Source organism: Cheilinus undulatus, linkage group 13, assembly GCF_018320785.1.
Source record: "Cheilinus undulatus linkage group 13, ASM1832078v1, whole genome shotgun sequence".
Classification (NCBI taxonomy): Eukaryota; Metazoa; Chordata; class Actinopteri; order Labriformes; family Labridae; genus Cheilinus; species Cheilinus undulatus.
The window spans coordinates 38,621,534-38,644,833 of NC_054877.1; the positions used below are offsets into that span (position 1 = coordinate 38,621,534).

The window sequence follows — 23,300 nt, forward strand, 5'->3', positions numbered from 1 at the left end:
CTCATAATACTGACTCTCTGCTTCTTTTATTTTCTTTTGTTTCCCTTTCTAAAACATTGCCACACAATACCAGATAATGTTTCTGAGAGTTCAGACATCACCTCCTGGCTTGTTTCAATTTTACTCTTTATTTTGTTCAAACATGAGACCATCAAGCTCTCCTGCCACCAGGGAGAGGACTACGACAGAACCGCTCGAGCTGGAGGAGCAAGAGAGCGACTAAAGGGATTATCATGCGTGAGGTCGAAAGAATGTCTCATCCTGTTGCTGGCCATCATCAAAGGGAGACCATGTTTCTCTACCGGGAAAGGCTGGAGTTTCAATCAAGATGACCGTGAGAAGAAAACTTCTGATGGAGACACAAGGAATTCAGGAATCAAGCTGCCTGTTTTGGATCTGTTGCCACGATTAAACAAAGGGATAAACTAGGCTTTACATGGAAGTAGAAAATGGCTTTCCAACCATTCTTACCCGTGGATACACTAAGCTGGGTGGACTATTTGGAGGTGAAATGATGGCACTTGTGTTTTTTCTTTTGGGCTACTTCATAAATTCAGAGTGAATACCTCTGATCATGCATCAGATCAAACCTTTAAGGACACTGTCTTGGGAAATGATGGAAATTTCTGACCCCTTCGGCAGCTTAAGAAGCTTTATTCCACAATGACTGCGGATAGGAAGCATGTGTAATCATGTCACGTCTCTCCTTTGACCTCTGATGACCCATTTCTCCTGGGAAACCTGGAGGACGAGACAGACATTCAACATCTATCAGAATTCAATGTCGTCTCAGGTAGGATGAGACCAAGTATTGCAGCAGGCTGTTGGACATGAGCTCCAGGCTCCTCTAGAGTTGTCCTGGCACAAGAAGTGGACGTTAGCTGGGGTCGGGGAGGGTTTAAATGGTGTTAATAACAGAGGAACAAGCTGAAGGTTCAAAGGTTCGAGAGAATGGAGTGCCCGGGGGCATCGGATTGGGTGAGAGTGGGTTTCAGACCAAAAACATGGCTTTGGATAATCCTGTCATGTCCATCACTACAGCTGACAAAGACAGCCTTGAGGGTGGTGAGGAAACTGATGACTTTGCTGATGTTGATTACACACGGAACTACTGGGAGGATGAGGATGATGTCTACCAGGAGTTTGAGGAGTTGGACTTTGAGTCCTTGCCGGACCGCTCGGACACCAGGAGCATCCTCTCGGACGATTCTTTCTACCCCCCAGACAGCCCAGATGTCCCCGTTATGTACCGCCCACCGAGCCCTGAAAGCCCTGAGCCCATTTCCTTCTTTAAGGCCTGCTGCAACAACAACGCTATCATTGTTAAGATCATGATCAGACAAGGAGTGACGGAGGAGGAAGTGAGAGAGACGGACAGGAACAGAAGAGTAGGTATCTGAGCTCAGGCACTTTAATGGTTTTGTTTTCACTGCCAGATTGAAAGAAGCAAAGTCAACATATTTAACCCTGTCATAACTTCCATAGGAATCCCATGTTGGCTCGCCATCTGTCATAGGTTAAAGGAATTAACCTTTGACTAATTTTCCACTGAGTGTAGATAACGTGTATGTGCAACATCAGAGCACAAACACTCACATGAGTTTCATCATGATGTGAGCCACCCATCTTCACTTAAAGATTATGACACTTCAGTCGGTTTAAGACTAACTGGCTGTCCGCTGATCTCAGATGCCCCCTCTTGTAGACCACTACAGTGAGACGCTGCATCTGTCAGAACAGAAATAGCCTACACGCTATAACCTCTGGTTAGGGTTAAGGTAAAGGTTAGGATACCAAAAGCTCAAACCTGACCTGCAAAACCAGATTACAAAATGTTTAATCAAGCCCAGTAGATAGTCTGCTTACAGGAAAAAAAAGCTTGGCTAAAACATCACGCTCAAATGTATATATAAAAGGAGCAGAGCTGAAATTGGTCACAGAATTTAAATACCTTGGTGTCACCCTAGACTCTTCCCTTTCCTTCAAAAAAACATATTAAAAAAATTTCAAATACAATCAAATTCAACCTAAGCAATTTTGAACAAATTAGGCCGTCCCTGACTATCGGTGCTGCTAGAATGTTCCTGCATGCTACTCGTATCACTGCTGTCATATTCTTCACAAAGATAACTTCTTAACCTTTGAGAACTACAAAAAATTCAAATACACCTGTTTTACATATAAAATATTCAATGGACTTGCACCGCTGCCACTGATGGAATACATCAAACTAAAAACTGGTACAACCACAAGAGCTACCACCAGGGGAGACTGCGAGTTCCCCCACAGACGAACTACCTTTGGTCAATCTGTGTTACAGTGAGGGGTGCTAACACCAGGAACTCCATACCACCTACTATAAGAGAATGTACCACTTTCACCACCTTCAAATCTCATCTCAAAAACTGGCTTATAACCAGCCAAACTGGTTCTCACTACTAAGTAGACTGTTTGTGGCGTACAGATACATATGTACGCATGTATACATGTACTGCATTCGCTGATTTTTGTATATGTTAAGAATGATTTGTATTTTTCCAAATAACTCAAATACTGGCAATACGCACTTTAACTGAAACACCTTAACCCCAGCACTTTAACTTTAGCACTTTGTATCTTTGAGTGATTGATTGTATTGTATTCGTGAATTAATGTTTGTTTAATCTTGTGACCTGCCAAGGGACAACAGATGCAAATTAGCATTCTTGCTAACTCTGGCACATTTACAATACGTATTCTTTATGCTTGTACATTAATGTGCACTGTCCCTTTAAAAAAAAAAAAAAAATCCATGAAAACGCTCTAATGCAGGGTTCGTAGCTAAAGCTAAGTTAACGTAGCTACATAGCTAATATCGCTAAATCTGACATTAACAAAACTAGCTTAGAGTGACCATATTTTCAATCCTTCAAATAGGGGCACATGTATGAGCTCATGGTGTGTGATTTTTTTTTGTCAGCGCACTTTTGACACCGTAGAAAATACCTCTGCTCAGCTCTTCCAAGATCAACTTAATGTCATTAACACCAGTAAACAACAGATAAGGAGAGTTTGTGACCTTTACGAAGACGTATTCTTCAGGCGTATCCTATTTTAATAATGTATTGTTATTATTATTATTATTAATATTTTATAATTGTTATTTATAGTAATAGTAATAATAATAGATATTAGAATTATTATTACTATCCTTGTTTTACAAATACTCTGTGGCCATAATAACATAAAGTATAAAGCTTTAAAACCCAAACATTTCTGGCCTTAACTTAAAAGAATTCATTTTAGATAAGGTATAATCATAGACTGTAAGAAGCCTGTGTGACATCAGCTGTTTGATTACAAAAGGCAAACTCAAACAGCTCGTGAAGACAATCCGTGGCAGCCTCCATATCCATCTGGTGGACAGATAGGTAGCGTCTGCCTGTCAAGCTATCAATCAAATGAGACGCACCAGTCGGTGTGCAGTGAGGTTTTTCCTGCTTATAAACGAAACAAAAAAATTCACCCCCTAGTGTGCTCATGAAGTTAAAGAGACATGTTTCGCTTTTTGAACCAGGCTGTAAAACTGGTGAATTTTTAACATGTGTTATGTATGTGAATTTCTGTGTTTCTGCTGCCAGCCTCAAGTGGACACTTGCCATATCGCATTTGTTTTTTGTTTTTTTTCTAAATGCCACATTGGCTTCATTTTTCAGGACTGGAGGTTGCCGCTTGGGTATGATATTTCCCTTTAGCTGAAGAACTTGAGGTTCTTTGTGAAGATGCCCTCCTGAGCAGTCTGTTTAAGTTACATGTCACTGACATTTGCCTCACTTACAGTGCTATTTCCAGCTTGTACCCATTGTTTTTGCTTACTAGTTAATATGACGTTGTATGTTGGAACACAGCGAAAAAGTACTCTTCAAGTGTGTAAAAAGCAGCCTATCTATTACCTGACGAAAGTTTTTTCTCTACTGGATCTCTAAACTGACTTCCATCGTATGATGACAGCTCCTGGTTGAATAGCAGTTGTCTTGTTAACAATAATGATTGACATATATTTATCAAACTGAATACCATCTGATAATTTGTGTTAGCAGTAACACATCTTAAAAAAGTAGGGACAGGGCCATGCTGACCATTGTGTAGCATCCCCCCTTCTTTTAACAGTCCATAAACATCTTGGAAGTGAGGAGACCAGTAGCTGGATTTTGGGGAGAGGAATGTTGTCCCATTTTTGTCTGATGCAAGATTCTAGCTGCTGAACAGTCCTGGGTCTTCTTTGTCAGATTTTCTTTTTGATATACCAAATATTTTCCATTGCTGAAAGGTCTGGACTGCAGGCAGGTGCTGTATATTTCAGGTCATTGTCTTGCTGGAAGATAAATCTTCTCCCAAGCTGTAATTCTCTCGCAGACTGAATAAGATTGTCCTCCTTTATTTGGCCACATTCAAATTCGGCCTGCTGCTGAGAGGCATCCCCACAGCCTGACGTTGCCACCACTGTGCTTCACAGTGGGGATGGTGTGTTTGTGGTGATGTGTAGTGTTTGGTGTCCACCACACAAAACTTCTTGTCTGATGACCAAAAAACACCATTTTGATCTCATCAGACAAAAAAAATCTTTTGTCATCCAACCATGGAGTCTCCCCTGCCTTTTGGTGAGCACTAGTCCAAAATTCTTCAACAGTGGCTTTCTCTTTGCCACTCTCCCATGAAGCTTTGACTGGTGAAGAACCCAGGCAACAGTTGTTGTATGTGTCTTTCCCATCGCAGCTGCTGCAGCTTGTAACTCCTTCAGAGTAGTCATAGGTGTCTTGGTGGCCTCTCTCTCCAGTCTCCTTCTTGCACGGTCACTCAGTTTGTGAGGACAACGTGATCTAGGCAGATTTACACATGTGCCATATTCCTTCCATCCCCTGACTTTACTTCTCAATAACCTTTTCTCTGAGTTGCCTGGAGTGTTCTTTTGCCTTCATGGTGTAATGATAGCCAGGAATACTGTTTGACCATTGATGGGACCTTCCAGACATACTATCTTTATACTACTATTACTTGGGACACATTCACTGCACTCAGGTAATCCCCATTTCACTAATTTTGAGACTACTAGCACCAACTGGCTGGACCTTTTAGGTCAGTCACTTTAGAGGGAGTGAATATTTATCACTTATTTCACATTACATGTTTTTGTTTAACTGACATTACTTCATGGGAATCTGATTTTACTTTGACGCTTAAGAGTTTTTTTTTTTTTTTGTCAAAAAAGTCACACTTTATTGACTGTGGATGATTTATAAAACTAATTAAAGGGTCAAACATCCAAGGGGGTGAATACTTTTATAGGCAGTGTATACTGTATGAATGAAAGCTATGATATGGACTGGAAGGCCAATCTGAGGTATGCATTTCAAAGTTTCAGAGATTACACTGCTCATAAATAACGTGCCTAAAGTGCATATGGTATGAAAACACAGCATTTAAAAAAAATTTTTTTTTTTAAATAAAAATCTGGTAGAAAATCCCCCAGACCCATTTAAGAGGTCTGGGCTGTGCCTCAATAGACCTGTTTTACATGTTCAAGAATGAAAAATGTCTTTTTCAGAAAATAAAAAAGCCCACTTGGACTTTGCAAAAAGCTCCATGTGATGGCTTTTGTGGGGCTTTTGTGTGTTTTGCACTGAGGAGAGGCTTCTGTTTAGCCCAGAGGTGTCAAACTCATATTGACATCTGGGGCCAGATTTGCTCCAATGAGACGTCCTGAGGGCCGGACTATTTTGGCCAGGAGTATGAAAGTCAATCGTAGATTCTGGATTTAGATTTAAAAGGTAGAAATATGAATTAAAACTTTAAACTGTGAATCTTGAGGGTCAAAACATGAAAAAAGTCAAAATCATAAGTTAAAATCAGAACTGTGAGATGCAAAATTTAAAATAAGAAATGACAACATTAATTTCTTTTCCCACCTTCCTGACGTTTTATCTAACTACTTTTACTCTTTACTTTTTCAGATTTTTATAATTTAACAAAGATATTTTAAATCATCAAGGTTAAGTTTACACTGAAGGAAATCAGCCTCATACTGGTGGACCAGTTATAATAGAAAGATATGATCTTGCAGACCGGATACAACTGTACCATGGGCCGGATTTGGCCCCCGGTCCTTGAGTTTGACACCACTGGTCTAGCCTATAAGCCCAGATCAGTGGAGGGCTGCAGTGATGCTTGTCCAGAAGGACATGTGTGGAGATGGGACAAAGCTCCAGAAGGACAAGCATCACTGCAGCCCAGATCAGTGGAGGGCTGCAGTGATGCTTGTCCTTCTGGAGCTTTGTCCCATCTCCACACAGGATCTCTGGAGTTCAGTCAGAGTGACCATCAGGTTCTTGGTCGCCTCTCTAAGTCCCTTGTCCCCTGAGTGCTCAGTTTAGGGGGCTGACCAGCTCTCAGAAAAGTCCTGGTTGTGCCAAACTTCTTCCATTTGAGAATTCTGGAGGCCACAGTGCTCTTGGGAACCTTACTTATAGCAAAAAATTGTAATAAATTTTTTTTCTTTTTAAAGATTTATTTTTGGGCATTTTTGTGCTTTTATTAGACACAGGAGGACAGTGGATAGAGTCGGAAACAGGGTCAAGAATGGGGGAGAAACATGCAGTGAGCGGCCTCAGGCCGGATTCGAACCCGGGCCGCCCGCGTACACTGGGAGCGCCTTTAATCACTAGGCCACTTGCTCCCCAAATTGTAGTAAATTTGCAAAAATTCCAACATTCTGTTTCCACCTTGTCATGATGGGGTACTGAGTGTACATTAATGAGAATACGTGTTTTAGATTGTAGCATTAGGCTGCACCATAACAAAACTGAAAAAAAAGTTTAAAGGGTCTAAATATTTTCTGAATGCACTTTACACCCAGAAATTAATGCACCTCCTTGCATGGGACACCAGGAGGCATCATCTGTGTATTTTCAGTGGTCACATTAGTCGATAGGAGGCATTAGACATGTTCTGTCGTGTAGCGTGCAGCTACATGAAGGATAAAGCACATGTTTACCCCAAGTGAACTTAACTTTTTCTCACCAGCAGTCACATCAGGATGTCGATTCAGGCCAACTAAGTCTGGACCATGTCCTGGAGCTCAGGTGAGCCACTGAAGGTCAAACCCTTAAGGAGAGTTCAGAGCCGTTGGTTAAGCCTTTAGTGACAGATGGGAGGCTGTAACCGCACAGTGACTGTGTCAAAAAGCAGCTTTCCCTCAGGGCTCAGCCTTTAGAGGGCTCACTAAGATAGTGACCTGAGCATGAGGTAAGCGATACTTCAGTCCTGTAGGGCTGAGGCAGAGCGAGATGGTCCAGGAGGTCGGTGACAGTTAGGGCACATAGGCGGGTGTCTATATGTGTGAGCAGAATTAGTACGATCTCACCAAAATATTACAGATACCTAAAGGGCTACCTAATACAACATCTATTTGTAGCAGGCTATATACTTCTGCGGGGTCATGACATCACTACCTAATCCTTGACATCCATGTCTCTGCTTCTGTGGAGTGTGCAGCCAGGTGAGAGGGAGTTTACATACAGGGGAATACAAGTGAATTCTCAATAAACTAACAGGACAAACACTTAAAACTAACCATCATCTGTGCAGTCTGCATAGTTTAACTGACTGTTAGTATGATTTTTGGTTTTGCATTCATCAAAAGCTTAATAAAGAGACATTGCCTACTGAAATATAACTAGTCCAGGGTCAAAATTATTAGCCCCCTTTAGAACTGACCTTTTAGTCGGGCCATAGCAAAAAACACTGTTGGTCAATGATGTGTCTTAACTTTGCAATGCTCAAAGCTGGTAAAATCAAGATCAAACCAACAGTTATTTCCAAGTTTACACACAGTATAAAAGCCTCAGAAAGAGTTTAGGCTGCCATTTTGGAAGGCACCATGCCAGAACCAAAAGAAATCAGTTTAGACTTGAGAAAAGAATTATTGATGCTCACAAAGCAGGAGAAGGATCTACAAAGTCATCACAGCATTTCCAAGTGTCAAGGACTGGTGTGAGAAATATAATCAAGAAATTCAACGAGAGCCACACAGTCCAGAACAAGCCTGGCAGAGGTAGGAGGAGAGACATTTTAAAGACCCTGGAAAGAAAACTAGTGAGAGATGTGTCTAAAGACCCAGAACAACTGCCAAGACACTTGTGAAGGATTTAGCCAAGTCAGGAATCATCGTCTCAAAGTAGACCATCACTAGAGTCCTGCCCAGGAATGGACTGCGAGGTTGCAGACCAAGAAAAACTCAACTTCTGCTAAGGAGATATCTTTAAGACAGACTGAAGTCGACCAAAGAAAACCTGGAGAAGGATTATGAATACTGGAAGTGTGTGCTTTGGTCCATTGGAAACTAAACTATAGCTCTTTGGCAATAGAGATGTTGGTGATGTTTGGAGAAAGAAGAGAGAGGTGTGTCACCCGAAGAACACCTTTCCACCGTGAAACATGGTGGTGTGGGGATGCTTCAGTGCATCTGGAACTAGAAACCTTGTCAAGGTGGAAGAACCCAAGAAGAAAGAAGGATATACGGAGATTATGAAAGTCAACATGAGACAGTCAGAAGACCAAAGTGAGCATTATTGAGCGGCCTGCACAAATCCCTGACTTAAATCCCATTGAAAATCTGTTGAGTGACCTGAAGAGGAAGGTCCATGCCAGAAGGCCATCACATCTGGAGGAGCTTGAGAGATTTGCCAAAGGAAAATAGGCTGGGATTTCTCAGATGACGTGTCAGAGATTTGTTGAAAACCACAACAAATGACTGTAGGCTGTTATCCAACGAAAAGGAGACACGACTGACTTTTAGCACCAGGGGGATAATAATTCTGACCCTGGTAGTTTTTGGTTTTTGTGGAGTATTTCCATTTCTGTGTGCAAAGTAAAATAATTTCAGCATCTAGAATAAAACTAGGATGTTAGAAAAAGCTGTGTTAAAAAGTCTTTGCTTTGTTTAACAGCACTTGAGAAATATGTTAAAATAATGACCTTTTCATATGGGGGGCTATAATTTTGTCCTAGTGTATACTGCAGTGTTGCTCACTCCTCTTTTGATCCCTTGAAATCCTGGTCAACCTCCTACTGAGCAAACTTAGCATTATTACAGTAATGGCCAAACATTAGTTTTTAGCTGTTTCTTCAGTCATGGATAGGAAGACTAATATCGTCTCTGAGATTCACTCACTGACCTTTTTCAGTGATGCCTATGACACCTTCACCAATCTTCACTGTTGTCTCAGAAAACCACCTTGGTGTTTATTTGGTGATAAAAAAAGAAACCCAAGCAGTTATTTTTTTTGTGTTTCAGTCTGGCCTGATTGTGGCGTGCTATCATGGCTACGTGGACGTGGTCATCGCCCTCTCACAGTGTCCTTATCTTGACGTGAACTGGCAGGACAACGAGGGAAACACCGCTCTTATAACAGCAGCACAAGCAGGTAAACACAACTTAGACCTTTATATCAATACAGAAGTTAAAAATCGTTTGTTTTACCACTGAGACTATAAAAAACAATCCAGGAGATCTTTAAACTAGTGCTAATCTTCTAAAAAGGGTGGGAGCTGTGAAACTTAAATAAACATATAATGTGCTTCTGTTGAGAGCTGCAGGAAGACTTGATTTAATTTAGGTTTTGTTCTCCAGGTTACTTGTGTACTAAAATATTTTTGACAACTTAAATTTTGTCTCTACACTGTCATCAAGTTAAGACATGCCAATTCAGTGCCTATAAGAAGTATTCACCCCCTTGGATGTTTTACCCTTTTATTGAGTTTAAAAATCAATCATGGTCAAAATAATTCAGCTATTTTGACAAGAAAAACACCTTTGTAATGTCAAAGTTAAAACAGTTCAAACAAGTGATTGCATAAATATTGACCCACTCTAAAGTGAGTGACCTCATTCAACAGAGGTCCAGCCAGTTGGTGCTAGTAGTCTCACAATTGGTGAAATGGAGATCACAATGTAATATATGGTATTGTAGTATTGGTTTTAGTATAAAGGCACCTGTGTCAGGTAGGTCTGGTCACTGATTAATCAGTGTTCCTGGCTACCATTACACCATTTGAAGACAAAAGAACATTTCAAACACCTCAGAAAAAAAGGTTATTGAAAAGTCAGGGGATAGATACAAAAACATATCCAAGGCAGTGTCAATTTCGTCAACTAAAACTATTCAACGACAGCCTTTGCATGAAAAAATAAGACTAAGACTAAAAAATAGATCTGTGATGACTAAAACTGACAAAAACTAAGTTTGGTTTTTGTCAAGATGACTAAAACTAGACTAAAACAGTAGCAGTGCAGATGTGTTTTGCAGATGAGTCCACTTTATTGTTCACTATAGAGTGATCAGGGAGTACTGAGTGAGTGTGTGACTGCAGACAGTCTTCAGGTCCTCAAAGTCCAGGATCCTTCCTCTGTTGGAAGGATCCTTCAGAGTCAGCTTTTGCAGACGGGTGTTTCTAGACACTCCGGAGGCTCCAGGCAGAAGGGACTTCAGAGTTGGACCACCTTGGGTTCGCTTAATGACCGTCATCAGTTATTGCCATTTATCACTAATACATGCGTTTAGCAGCTGGCTTGCTGGCTAGTGGCGATTAGGGGGCTCCACTGGGGGATTCCTGATTTGTTGTTGTTGCAGTGTTTAAAGGGGAGTCCATGCTGTTGTTGATATTGACCAATGGCAGATGTCTCTGGGAGGCCCCCTTCCATCTTGAGGCCCTAGGCCAGGGGTGTCAAACTTGAGGCCTGGGGGCCAAATACGGCCTGTGGCACAGTTATACCTGGCCCAGCAGATCATATCATATTTTTATCATAACTGGCCCACCAGTATGAGGTCTGCAGATTTCCTCCAGTAAAACAATGTAAACTTTACGTGATGAGTGAAAATATCCTTGTTAAGTCATAAGAATTAAAAATAGTAAAGAGTTAAAATAATTTGATAAAAAGTCAGGAACATGGGAAGGAAATTTGTGCTTTTACTTCATATTTTCTAATTTGCTTCTCACAACTATGCCTTAAAGTCATGGTTTTGACTTTTATAACATACTTTGACCTTTTCAAATCATAATTTTGAGTTTTATCTCATATTTTGACCATTTAGATTCACAATTTTAATTTTTAAGTCATATTTTGAAGTCTTAAACTCATGAAATTGAATTTTATCTTACATTTTGACATTTTCAACTCCTAACTTTGAATTTTATTCATAAATTTTAACCTTTTCTATTCAAAGTCTTAAATTCTTAGCTCATCTTTGGACCTTTATAACTCAATATTTTAAATTTTATCTCATATTTTGACATTAAAAACTCTTTATTTAGAATTTCATCTTACATTTTGACCTTAAAAACTCTTGATTTTGAATTGTATCTCATATTTTCACCTTCTAAGCTCTTGATTTTGATTTTTTTTCTCATATCTTGACATTTTCAACTCCTAAATATAACTTTTTATCCTAAATATTGACCTTTTTGATTCAAAATTTTTTACATCATCTTTTGACCTTTTAAACTCATAGTTTAGAATTTCATCTCATATATTGACCCTTTAAAGTCATGATTTAGATTTTTTTTAGTACTTTAACTGTTAAAGATCATGATTTTAACTTTTGATTTTTGTTTTTTATCTCGAAATGATTTATCATCAATGTTACATTTTTCCCTATAATTTGTTACTGGTGAAGATGAGGCTGACAGTTTATGGTAAATTTTGACCCAGTTAGGCCCTCAGGTTAGTCTCAGATTCAGAATTCAGCCCCTGCTGTGATTGAATCTGACATCCCTGCCCTAGGCAGTTGCCTGGGTTGGCTACCCCATTGCAACGCCCCTGACTAAGGAGGCGAGGCAAGAGTCCCCCCTACTGCTAAACACATGCTTAGAACGGACTAGCGAGTGTGTGTGATTACATCATAGGAATGAACACGCCCATACCCGGCAGTGGCAGAAATCAAAATAGCGACAGTACTGACAACAGTCTACAACTTTTATCCAGCGCTGTCTAACATGCTATTATATAATCATATTATATAATAATATAAAAATATTTAACAAATAACATAAAATAAATAATCATATTCCATGGTGCTGCTTTAAACCATCCAGCTCTAATTTGGTGCCGTAAAATTATGATGACAACATATTTATGGTGGACAATACTTATATCTAAGTCAGGAATGGGCAACTTTGGTTATCAAGAAGGCCGTTTTAATTTAATAGTCAATGCCAAAGGACCAGATTATAACAGATAGTTGGAAATCTCAGATCAACCCCTGTGATCACTAATAATTCAGTAAAAGAAAGACTTGCTTCCATGATATTTATACCAGGATTTATGTTTTTAAACTAAAGTGAAAATGGAAATGTATCTTTAATGAGACAAGCAGGGATTTAAATCAATTTACAGCTGATTCTTTAATGCAGTAATACTTGTTATTTCTATTTTATATATACAAGTACATGTAGGGAGGCATATAAAGAAGTTTTACAGTAACTTCAATTAAATGTACCAATTAATTTAAGACAATAAAAAACAAAATCAAAGAAATGATAGAAGATTTAAAAATTAAATTATGAAAAAACAATAATTAAAATAAAAATCTGAAATGATATAAATAAAATAGATTAAGAAGAAGCTGTAAAATTAATCTATATTTTAATCAACTCAAAAAAAATAAATATTTTATTAAAAAGTAAATATAAAACAATTTAAATGGACACAAATAAAATAAAAACATTATTATATAGGTGATACATAAATTTGATAGGAATAAGGTAAATTAAGATGAAAAATTAAACAATTTCTATTTTAATCAGGTTAAAAAAACTAAAATCTATTATACTAAAATCAAATAAAGAACACAATTTTACGGATAAAAAAATCAAAACACTCAAATAAAAATAGAAAATCAAAGAAATTGAAATTGTGCCACCTGAAGGCATGAAGACCATGAGCATCCAATACTGACCTTTAGCCTTGTCCCCTGCTCAGAGAGATTTCTCCAGTTTCTCTGAATATTTTCACAATACTATGTACAATAGATAGAGGGATATTTAAGTCCTTGTATTCTAAGGATGGTGAACATTTTTCTGATATTGTGAGACAATTTTTAGATGTAGTTTTTTAAAGATTGGTGAACCTCTGCCCATGTTTATGTCTGAGAGACTCTGCCTCTCTAAAATTGTTATTTTATATCCAGTCGTTTTTCTGACTTGTTTCCATTTTACCTGATTAGTTGCTAAGTGCTCCTCAAGCTGTTTTTAGTAGTCTCACTTATTTCCCCAGCCTTTTTTTGCCCTGTACCTACTTTTTTGAGATGTGACATTTTCCTGAAATGGTCGAACTACTGCACTGTGCAGCCCGTCACCATTTCTTTAGACCATTTATTTAACCATTAAGTATATAAAATGACTCAGAACAACCAGCATGTCCACATTTTTTTCACTGAATTGAAATCACAGCATTTTTTTTTTTTTTACAGTTTGTCTCCATGAGCCCATAAAAGCCTTTTAACCTTCGATATATTCTTCTCATAATATATCTTTCAGCTCATTTTGAAGCCGTCTTCCTCTCAGACATGTTACTTTGCATAATTGAACGCTCTCTCCCTCACTGCCTTTGATGCATAATCTGCAGTGGTAGAAATTTGATTGCAGAGGATTGAGTTTTCAAATTGGTCCACATTAAAGTACAGAACATATTATGAGGTCTGATGCTCCCAGCTGAAAGAATCCCTTTTATTTTCTGCCGTTGGAGATTACCACGGTAGGTAATTTCATAGTGATGCAGCCACATGTATCAGACGTGGAGCCAGGCCTCTCATCTGCTAACGATGATGAATGGCTCTCTGTGCTCTTTGATGAATAGCTGCAGACTGCTCTTCATTTTCTGCTTCATTAAAAGAAATATCGATCGGCGTTCGTGACAGAGTGCTCTGCAACACCTCAGGGGAGCAGGTGAGCAGGACTCTGACTCCACATGACTGCAACAGAGTGGACAAACACATAGAAAACTTTCTCTGAAGCACGTCTTCCAAGTCACAACGTGTCTAGACACACGGTCCTTAGAGTCAAACTACCATTATTAACTATTCTCCTTCTATTGACTCTGCTTCTGCTGCTGCCTGTCTCTCAGAAACAGACTCCTGCTGTGTGCTCAAACTCTAAGACATTTTCATTAAATCAGACTGTTTGCCTGGATTTAGACGAGATCTACTCAGTTTGTCACTTTAGAAATAGAACATGTGTTCATCCATGTGACATCCAATAATACAAACTCTGCAGCAGTGCAGTGACTCACTGAGAAGGAGCTAAAAACCGCCCAGCAGAAACCTCCAGTTCTGTCAAATAAAGCCAATGAAGTGGTGCAAAAACAGATTAAAAACAAAACAATTTCATATTCATATTGACACTATTTTATGAGTTTTCAATCCTCAGACATGAGCTTTAGCAATTTTTTGCATTTTTATGGCTTTTTGAAAAAAAAAATTCCTAATTCATACCACATTTTTATAATGCGTTGTGTACAAAAATCCCAGTGTTTGTGTTTTCTTTCCATTTTCTTCCATTGTTATTTGATTTTTGTAAATCCTGGAGCCGTTAGAACATGCATGCAATAAATGCAGGTGATTTTTTTCTTGTATTGAAAGTATATAGCTGCAAACATTTTCATTTTCTCACATCTATAACACTAGAGATTTCCATGACAGACCCTGGCCAATAAGGGGTTAACTTATGAATTTTTAATTCTTATGATAAGAAGAGATGTTGCTTGAAAAAATAACTCAATGAATGCACAAGAAAAACTGAATGTATGATAATTTTATAGCTCTATATATAGATGAGCCATTTTGGCCGAAAGGGACACAAACATCAGGGTTTTTTTTCATACTGGATTGCATAATAAATAACAATTCAAAAATCAATGTGGCTGAAAATTGTTGGCATAGACCAGACTCTGATTACCAGACAAAAAATTGCTTTGCATGCAGTATATTGGAAATAACCAACATTTATTTTTTCAATCTTAAAACACCAGGGGTTTTCATGACAGAACCAGGCCAATAAGGGATTCAAATTTTTAAATTCAAATTTATTTATTTCTTTATCAGTTTATTTGTCAGGGACAATACATAAGCATTGCTGCATTTAATTAAATTCCAACTCATGCAACTATACAAGACTTCTAGCCATGGCTAATTTGCAGGTCTTGTCCCTGGTTAGGCTTTTAAGGAATAACACACATGATACAGCAGAATAAAATGGATGTAAAAGACTAACAATGACAGCAGACATAAATGGACAACCACACAGAGGCATAAAAACAGCAACAGTAGGACAGACATAAACATGCAGACTAATGCCAATGACTTAAAAATAACAATTAAGAGCAACAGGGGAAGTAGCTAAGAACAAAGACAAAGAGGAATAACATGGAGAAAAAGGAACACATTTTTATTTTTTTATGATAAGAAGATATGTTGCTTGAAAAAATATCTTGAAGTACAAGACAAACTGAATGTATGATCATTTTATAGCCTGATATATGAAATGAGCCATTTTGGCTGTGAGGGACATAAACGTCAGAGGGGTTTACATTTTGAATTTCATAATAAATTACAATGCATAAAGAAATCAGTGTTGCTGAAAATCATTGGGATATACCAGGCTCTGGTATCCAGAAAAAACTAAATGAAGTTTTCACGTCGTATTGGAAATAACTGATATTTTCATTTCCTCTTCTGAAACACCAGGGGTTTCAAAGACAGAACCTGGCTGATAAGGGGTTAAAATATTTCAAAATTATACATTTTTAATAGTTATTATTAGAAGAGATGTTGCTTGAAAAGTTTTATATAGCTTTATTTATAAAATGAGCCATTTGTTTGAAAGGGACACAAACATCAGGGTTTTATACATTTTGAATTGCATAAAAAAATGCTGCATGAGGAAATCAGTGTTGCTGAAAATCATTGGCATATACCAGGCTCTGGTATCCAGAAAAAACCAAATGAACCTTGCCCTGACCATAACTGATATTTTCATTACTCATTTAAAACAGCAGGGCTTTCCATGAGATTAAATCACTGCACCACAAAGTTGCACATAATACCTTACTTCACCTTCAAAATGTTTTCAGAATCATAAGCCGGTTCTCTCTAACCCTTTATAGAAACAAAACCGGACAATGTAGACTTTTAACATCAGTCTTTGCCACAGGCTATCTGTCAAAGCGATGGACAGCATTGAGAGGTTCATTTCTTTGTAGAAGTTTTTCATGTGCAAAGGACAGAAACGGTACAAGACCAGGTGTATTTTTTTCCTTGGGTTGCCCAATTTACCACAAAAATTGATCTTCAAGTTTACAAAAGACATGTTTTTCAGAGTATTTCTGTTTGTTTTCAGGTCACATATTCATCTCCAACTATCTGCTCAACTACTTCCCTGGGCTGGACATCGAGAGGAGAAACTGCCACGGCTTCACAGCTTTGATGAAGGCTGCCATGCAGGGCCGCGCTGAGTGTGTCAGGGCTCTCATGTTGAATGGTAAATTCACACCCAGTGTATCTGGAAACCACTGCTGCTTTCAACTTTATTTTGGTAGTAATAAACATCAAACAGATTCAATTATCGTTATTCTACAGGGCAGCAAAAGCAGAAGTCCTGTTTGGTGATTTTAATAACTAAAAACAGTGGCTACTTTGTTCTTTTCTGATTTAGAGTCATCCTTGAAACCTTTTAAAATCTTAGCAGTTTTAGTGAAGAGGACCATAAGGATGGAGTTACTATGATATAGCAGAGTTGTTTTTACTCTAAAAAGTGTTTTTTATTTAACTCTAAATGATGATTACTCCATAATTAACTAAATTAAAACAACTCTACAGCAACTGTACTTACTACAGAGTAATACAGACCTTAGTTTACTCATTACAGAGCTGTTTTTTTCTCTCACTAATAAGCGATATTTAGTCATTTCAGAGCTGTATTCCATTCCTTTTAGAAATGTTCTCCACTCATTACGAAACACTTTCTACTCCATTTACAACTGGGTACTGCTTATGTAGAACTGTATCTTGTGTTAAATAGACTGATCTTCCTCTTTATAAAGAGCTACATTTTCCTCTTAATAGATAATTCTGCCTTTCTACCAATAAAGCACATGACAACAAAAGAGGTTTTTTTTTTTTTTTTGCTTACACATATTAGACATAGTGTTCTTATATTACAGAAACAATTGTGCTCAACATTTGACAAGGACCAAGGAGCAGAGCATGAGATGAGGCAGTAAGGTCAAAGACCCTGTAAAGTGAAAATAAATCTGTATTTAGGTTTGTTGTATGATAGGTCACTGTGTTATGAACCCCCAGGTCAAATTTCAGCCAAATATAACATCTCTGGGTTTATAAAATTAAGCTTCAAAATCATTAAAAATAAGTCAATAAAATCTGCTCTAGGATGGTGTGGGCGTGTCTGTTGAATGAGCTGAAGCCACGCCCACTCAGGAGAAATACGATCCTCTCAAATTAAAAAATTGCTATGCCTCTTGACCTATTGTTGACCTTTGAAGGAGAGACGAAGTCAGTTATGAAACTTTAAATGATTCATAGACCACTATGGCTGATAGATATGGCAAATTTAAGCGGGGTACACACATAAGGATTTTCTAAATCTTAAGAGATTTTTTTATCTGTTAGAAACCCCACACATGAAGATAAAAAAAAAAAAAAATCAGGCATTGAACAGTTTTAATCGTACTGTGTTTGGTGTGCTCCAATAACCTCAACACAGCACACCACACACATCATGATTCTGTCCCACCACCGATCTAGAATGTCGTCCTCCAAGCCAGAAATCTCGCGTGATCACACGTGATCTAACAAAAACAACGAAGAAGAAACATAGCAACAACTGATAGCAACAACCGGAAAACACAGCACGCAACATGGAAGAGAACATACAAGAAGAGGGAATGATGGTGTTCTTGGGACTATTTATTATATACGTATGTATATAATGTACGTGTATATAATTAGGATGAAAGCTGATTGGCGTGTCTCATTTGATTGACAGATAGCTTGGCAGGCAGAGGCTCCGTTTCTGTCAACAGGAATGCTAGCTAGCAGGCTGACAGGAAGTCGTGCTTAGTGAGCGGACCGTTAGGTTGATCCAAAGTTCAGTTCAGACCGCGATTTCAATATGGAAGCCTCCACGGATTGGCTTCAAGAGCCGTTTGAGTCCACCTATTGTAAGCAGACGACTGACGTCACACGGGGTTTGTCCAACTTTTTTTCTACAGTCTATGCTCAGGAGTCGTCGGCTTGCCCCACACACAAAGATTTTTGGTTGGAAATATTGAACAAGTTTAACATTTAAGATTGTCGGCCCCGACCGTTTTCGAAGCCAATTATTGGGACAAATTCACTCTTAACACACCTCAGACCAAAGGATAATCTTATAGGATAATCTTATAAGACGTAGGATAATCGGGCGTTTGCCATCCTTGGTCAGGAAGGGGGAAAATCAAAAGACAAAAACAGCCTGATTATCTTTATGTGTGTACCCTGCTTTACCTCACAATGAACAGAAAAACGGCATTTAACTGACTGTTAACTTTCAATAAAGGCAGTGACATCAGCTAAAAACAGACTGGACTGAGATGAACTGCTCTGTGATTTTATATTTTAGTGCTCAGGACATTATAAGCCCACATTAGCCCCACCCACATGAATCCCAGCCAGGAAAGAGGTGAAAAACTTTCTAACGGTCTAAATCCAAAATCCAGTCACATGTAAATCTCAGTGTTTTCACATGTTTACAGCATGGATTTAACTTTAAAGGGTCTTTAAACAGGTTTATTTGACAACAGCAGTGATGGTGAACTGGCTGCTGGTAGGCAGAATCGCTGGCAGTGAGATGGAGACACTGCAAAGAAAAGAGGACAAAATGGAGTTAGACAAGGCAAAAAACTTGCTGAAAAATCACTATTATCAAAGGTTGAAGAGGAGCCTCGGTACCTGATAAGAAGTTGTAGTACACAGGTGTCTGAAAGTTCATCACCAGGTGAGGAGGGCTTGATTGCCAAGGATTAGCTACAGCTGGGATGCCTAAAGAGCTGCAGCCGTGACCGGCCAAGAGTGACGCCTGCTGAGCTGAAACTTAAGTGGGTGTGGTTGAAGTTTCACGCCAGCAAAATTTACTGTGTTTTTACTCCATCTCTGTCAGTGGCCAGTAATAAATACACTAAAAAAAAAAGAATACATTTTACTATTTTTGAGTAAAATATTTTTACTCTGGAAAAAATGCTCCCCAGATTTTTTCTTGTGTATACAGAGTCTCTCCCATCTCAGCTGCTGAAGCTTGTAACTCCTTCAGAGTAGTCATAGGTGTCTTGGTGGCCTCTCTCACAAGTCTCCTTCTTGCACGCTCACTCAGTTTGTGAGGACGACCTGATTGAGGCAGATTTACACATGTGCCATATTGCTTCCATCTCTGAATGTTCAGTGGCTAGGTAATTTTTTTGTATCCCTCCCATGCCTTACACTTTTCAATAGCCACTTCTCTGAGTTGCCTGGAGTGTTCTCTTGTCTTCATGGTGTAATGGTTGCCAGGAATACTGATTAACCAGTGACCAGACCTTCCAGACACAGGTGTCTTTATACTACAATCACTTGAGACACTCAGGTGATCCCCATTTCACTAATAGTGAGACTACTAGCACCAACTGGCTGGACCTCTGTTGAATGAGGTCAGTTACTTTGAAGGGGGTGAATATATGCAGTCACTTATTTTACATTATATATTTTTGTTTGTTTGACATTACCTTGTAGAAATCACTCTGACTGATTTATAAATTCAAGTAAAGGCTAAAACATCCAAGGGGGTGAATACTTTGGCACTGTTTATAGAGCCTATCTAATCCAATGGTTCCTGCAGTCCCTTTGATTTGTGACCTACAACTTTTTAGTGACCCATCTAGCCTTTATTAGACTGTTATTCATATTCATTTCATCTAAAAATTGGCCTTTTGAATTTGTGCATTGATATAGTACTGCTGCTTGACTTCAGGTAGTATGGATCAATACAAAATTATCATTAGGGAAGCAAGCTGATAGAAAGTAGAGCTACCAGTTCAGTTTGCATCACTAGACACTGCAGAAAACTGTAAAATTTAAGCTACCCCACTCTGCCTCTGGCTGGCTTACCCTGCTTATATTCACACCCCACCAATTAAGCATCCAATGCACAAAGGTAACTGCAACTGTTAGAGGCTGAGGCCGGGTGATGCTTTTCCCCCAGTAAACTACTGGTCTAACGCTAAACTAAACTTAGCACAAAAAGTAAAGATGTTTTTGTTTGGTAGATTATTTCTTTATTGTAACAATGCCTCTTGGCAATAAATCTTATACTCTAGGAAAGCCTGTTCAACCTTTTAAATTGCGCCACATTTGTAAGAGACATGCATTTGTGGGATGAGCAGCAGAGCTGAGTATGTGGGTTGTGCCCAGTATTTGTCGCAAGTCAGCCAACGTGGTTGTGTTGGTTACTCTGGCATGCCCAAGCTGATCCCACTAGTGTTCAGTGTGGTTCAGGTCAGGACTGCTGGTTCTGGAGGTAGTCTCTGATAAACCCTGCTCTGTGGGGGTGAGTATTGTCGTCTTGAAGGATAGAGTCCGGTCCCAGAATGTGGAGATATGGGATCAGTACCAGCTGCAAAATCATCTCTATATCTTTCTGCATTGAGATTGCCTCCAGTGATGACAAGCCTTGTTTTTCCAGTGAGAGAGATGCCCCACACCATCACAGTGCCTCCACCAGAAGATGCCACTTTATTGGTGCAGCAATCAGCATAGTGTTCTCAGTATCTTCTCCACACTTTAACTCTATGATCCAGCTTCCCCAGGAAAAATCTGGACTCATCACTGAACATGAAATTGCTCCAGTGCACGTGTTGCCAAAACCAGCGCCAAATGGTGAAGGGCAGGCATGGAAGGCCCCCCTGGTGGTCCTATGTGACTGGAGATTGACTGCATGCAATGTGCTCTGGATTGTCTGGGCCATATTGCCCCTGCAAAACTTGAATGCAACTCTGTAGAAGACCACCTACAGTTCCTAAGTGCTGAAAGAGTGAGGAAACAATCCTCTTGGGATGTTAAAACAAGAGTCAATAGCAACAGCAGAATAAGCTGTTTGGCATTGACAGAGAAGATTTGGCAGATTTTTAATGGGTACAACCCACATACTCAGCACTGCTGCTCATCCCACAGATGCATGTTCCTTACACATGTGGCACCATTTAAAAGGGAAACTAACAGGCTTTTCAAAGCTTTATTGACAAGAAGCATTCTTCAAAATCTGAACCAGCCTGTCCCTCTAAAAATCTTTCCATTTCTTCTGATTAAGCCACATCAGAACTGTTGGCAGCTGTGATTCACTTCACAGTCATCCAAATGAGAGAATGCTTTAAAATCAATGTGTGACAAATCTTATTCCAGGGTCAGTATCCTCAAATATTAGTTAAAAATACCGAACTGATTTTAACATCTTTTAGTCATAGCTTGTCTCTTGATAGTCCACTGACTGGAGAAATGCTGGCTAGGTACTGTAATGATCTAATGTTTCCAGGAGGAGATATTCAGGCTCGGGACAACGGCCGCAAGATGACACCGAGGGAGTGGGCTCTCTTCACCGGTCGATACGAGACAGCAAACATGATGCATCGTCTGATGGCGAAGCCGTGTGCCGAGCAGTTCTGTGACTCCTTCTCCCTGGAGTGGCCCATGCTTGAGGTTATGAAACTCATCATGTCTTCAGTGTTTTTATTGACTGCACCACTGAATGCTTTTATCCCCTACAGACAGATTCACTAACAGGTCAGAGAAAGTGTTTTCTTTCAGGTGATTCCTCTAAACTACAATGTTGGATCTTGTTGTGCAGGAGCTGGTGGCCAAAGCTCAAGAACCGCAGCCCTGCTGGAGGCGTTTGCTGAAATTCGTGTCCTGCTGCTCGTACCGATTCTACATCAACAACAAGGTGAACGCCGTGGACGATGGCGTTTTTGACCACATGGTCCGGATCACGACCTGTCTCTCTAGTCCTGTCATCGCCACAGCTTGCCGAACCGTGTCTCCTGGCAGTCCACCATGTCTCGGGAAGCGCCGGTACGCCGTACAAGAGATACTGAGGAGGCAGCGAGTAGCTGAGCTGAAGCGCCTGGGCCCGGACAGACTGAACAACTATAAGAGATTTTTCCAGAACTCACGGGTCCTCCTCATCCCCAAAGTGAAGGATCGGAGGGCCAGCCTCCAGCCGCAGCTGCTGGGTGAGGTGGCGGTGGCGTCCTTCAGACGAGCGAGTCTGCTGCCTCTGAACATGCTGAGGAGAAGCAGCGTGCGGCCGGGCATTGTGGTGCCCAAAGTGAGGCTCTGTAAAGCTCCGGCGCCGAACTATGTACCCGACAAACTCAGACGCAACAGTAACCGCAACCAGCTGCAGATCCCCAAGTGGAACTACAAGATGAAGAAGATCGAGAGGAGGCAAGAGGAGGACAGGCAGAGACTGTTACCGCTGACACGAAGGAGATGACGGCAGATATAAACTGTTTTTACACTGTGAGACCAGAGCATGAAAAACCGACTTTTATGTTGACGAATTATACAGCTCTTAGGACCCTCAGAGCTGAATTCTTTTTAAAACTGAGTGCAGTATCCGACATTTGACATATCCTTGACTTTTTTTGATGATTTGTTGTCAATGCTGGATTTGTTGCCTTGTTTCTACCTGTGCTAACATGCTTCTACTGTGAGGTTTTATTTGTGATACAAGGAATAACGTAGGGAAAGTCAGGGGAGAAAATATACTAAATACAGTTGTGTTCAAAATAAAAACAGAGTGTTTAAAAAAGTGATTAAAGCTCAAAATCCTTAATATAGCTTTTATTTCCTTACACACAAATGCACTGGGAAAACTGCACATTCTGTTCCAAACAAAAACATGAAGAAAACTTTTATCCAATTTATTACTTCACAGAAAGCGAAGAAAAATGAATATTAGGCTGTTCAAAAAATAGCAGTGTCTGCATGGAGTCGACCAACGTCTGGCACCTTTGAACAGGTATTCTAGCCCAGGATGATCAGACTACATTCTACAATTCTTGGTGTTGCCTCAGAAACAGCATTTTTGAAGTTTTCTATTGGATGAAGGTCCAGAGAATGGCTGGCCACTCTATAACGTTAATCTTGTTGGTCTGGAACCAAGATGCTGCTCTTTTATTGGTGTGT

General features: G+C 39.5%; 1 protein-coding gene across 1 annotated transcript; it reads left to right on the plus strand.

Annotated features, from left to right (window-relative positions):
• Positions 1–994: 994 nt before the first annotated feature.
• On the plus strand, positions 995–22,605 carry ankrd33bb (ankyrin repeat domain 33Bb). The gene is made up of 5 exons (XM_041803612.1): positions 995–1,388; positions 9,332–9,461; positions 16,429–16,569; positions 21,646–21,809; positions 21,958–22,605. The coding sequence occupies exons 1-5, from the start codon at positions 1,005–1,007 to the stop codon at positions 22,603–22,605; spliced, it is 1,467 nt and encodes a 488-aa protein (XP_041659546.1). The 5' UTR covers positions 995–1,004.
• The last annotated feature ends 695 nt before the right edge of the window (positions 22,606–23,300 follow it).

Coding starts and splice junctions, on each gene's coding strand:
- ankrd33bb (XM_041803612.1), top strand. CDS start 1,005: ATGGCTTTGGATAATCCTGTCATGTCCATCACTACAGCTGACAAAGAC. Junction 16,570..21,645: donor CAGGGCTCTCATGTTGAATG/GTAAATTCACAC, acceptor TAATGTTTCCAG/GAGGAGATATTCAGGCTCGG. Junction 21,810..21,957: donor TGGAGTGGCCCATGCTTGAG/GTTATGAAACTC, acceptor CTTGTTGTGCAG/GAGCTGGTGGCCAAAGCTCA.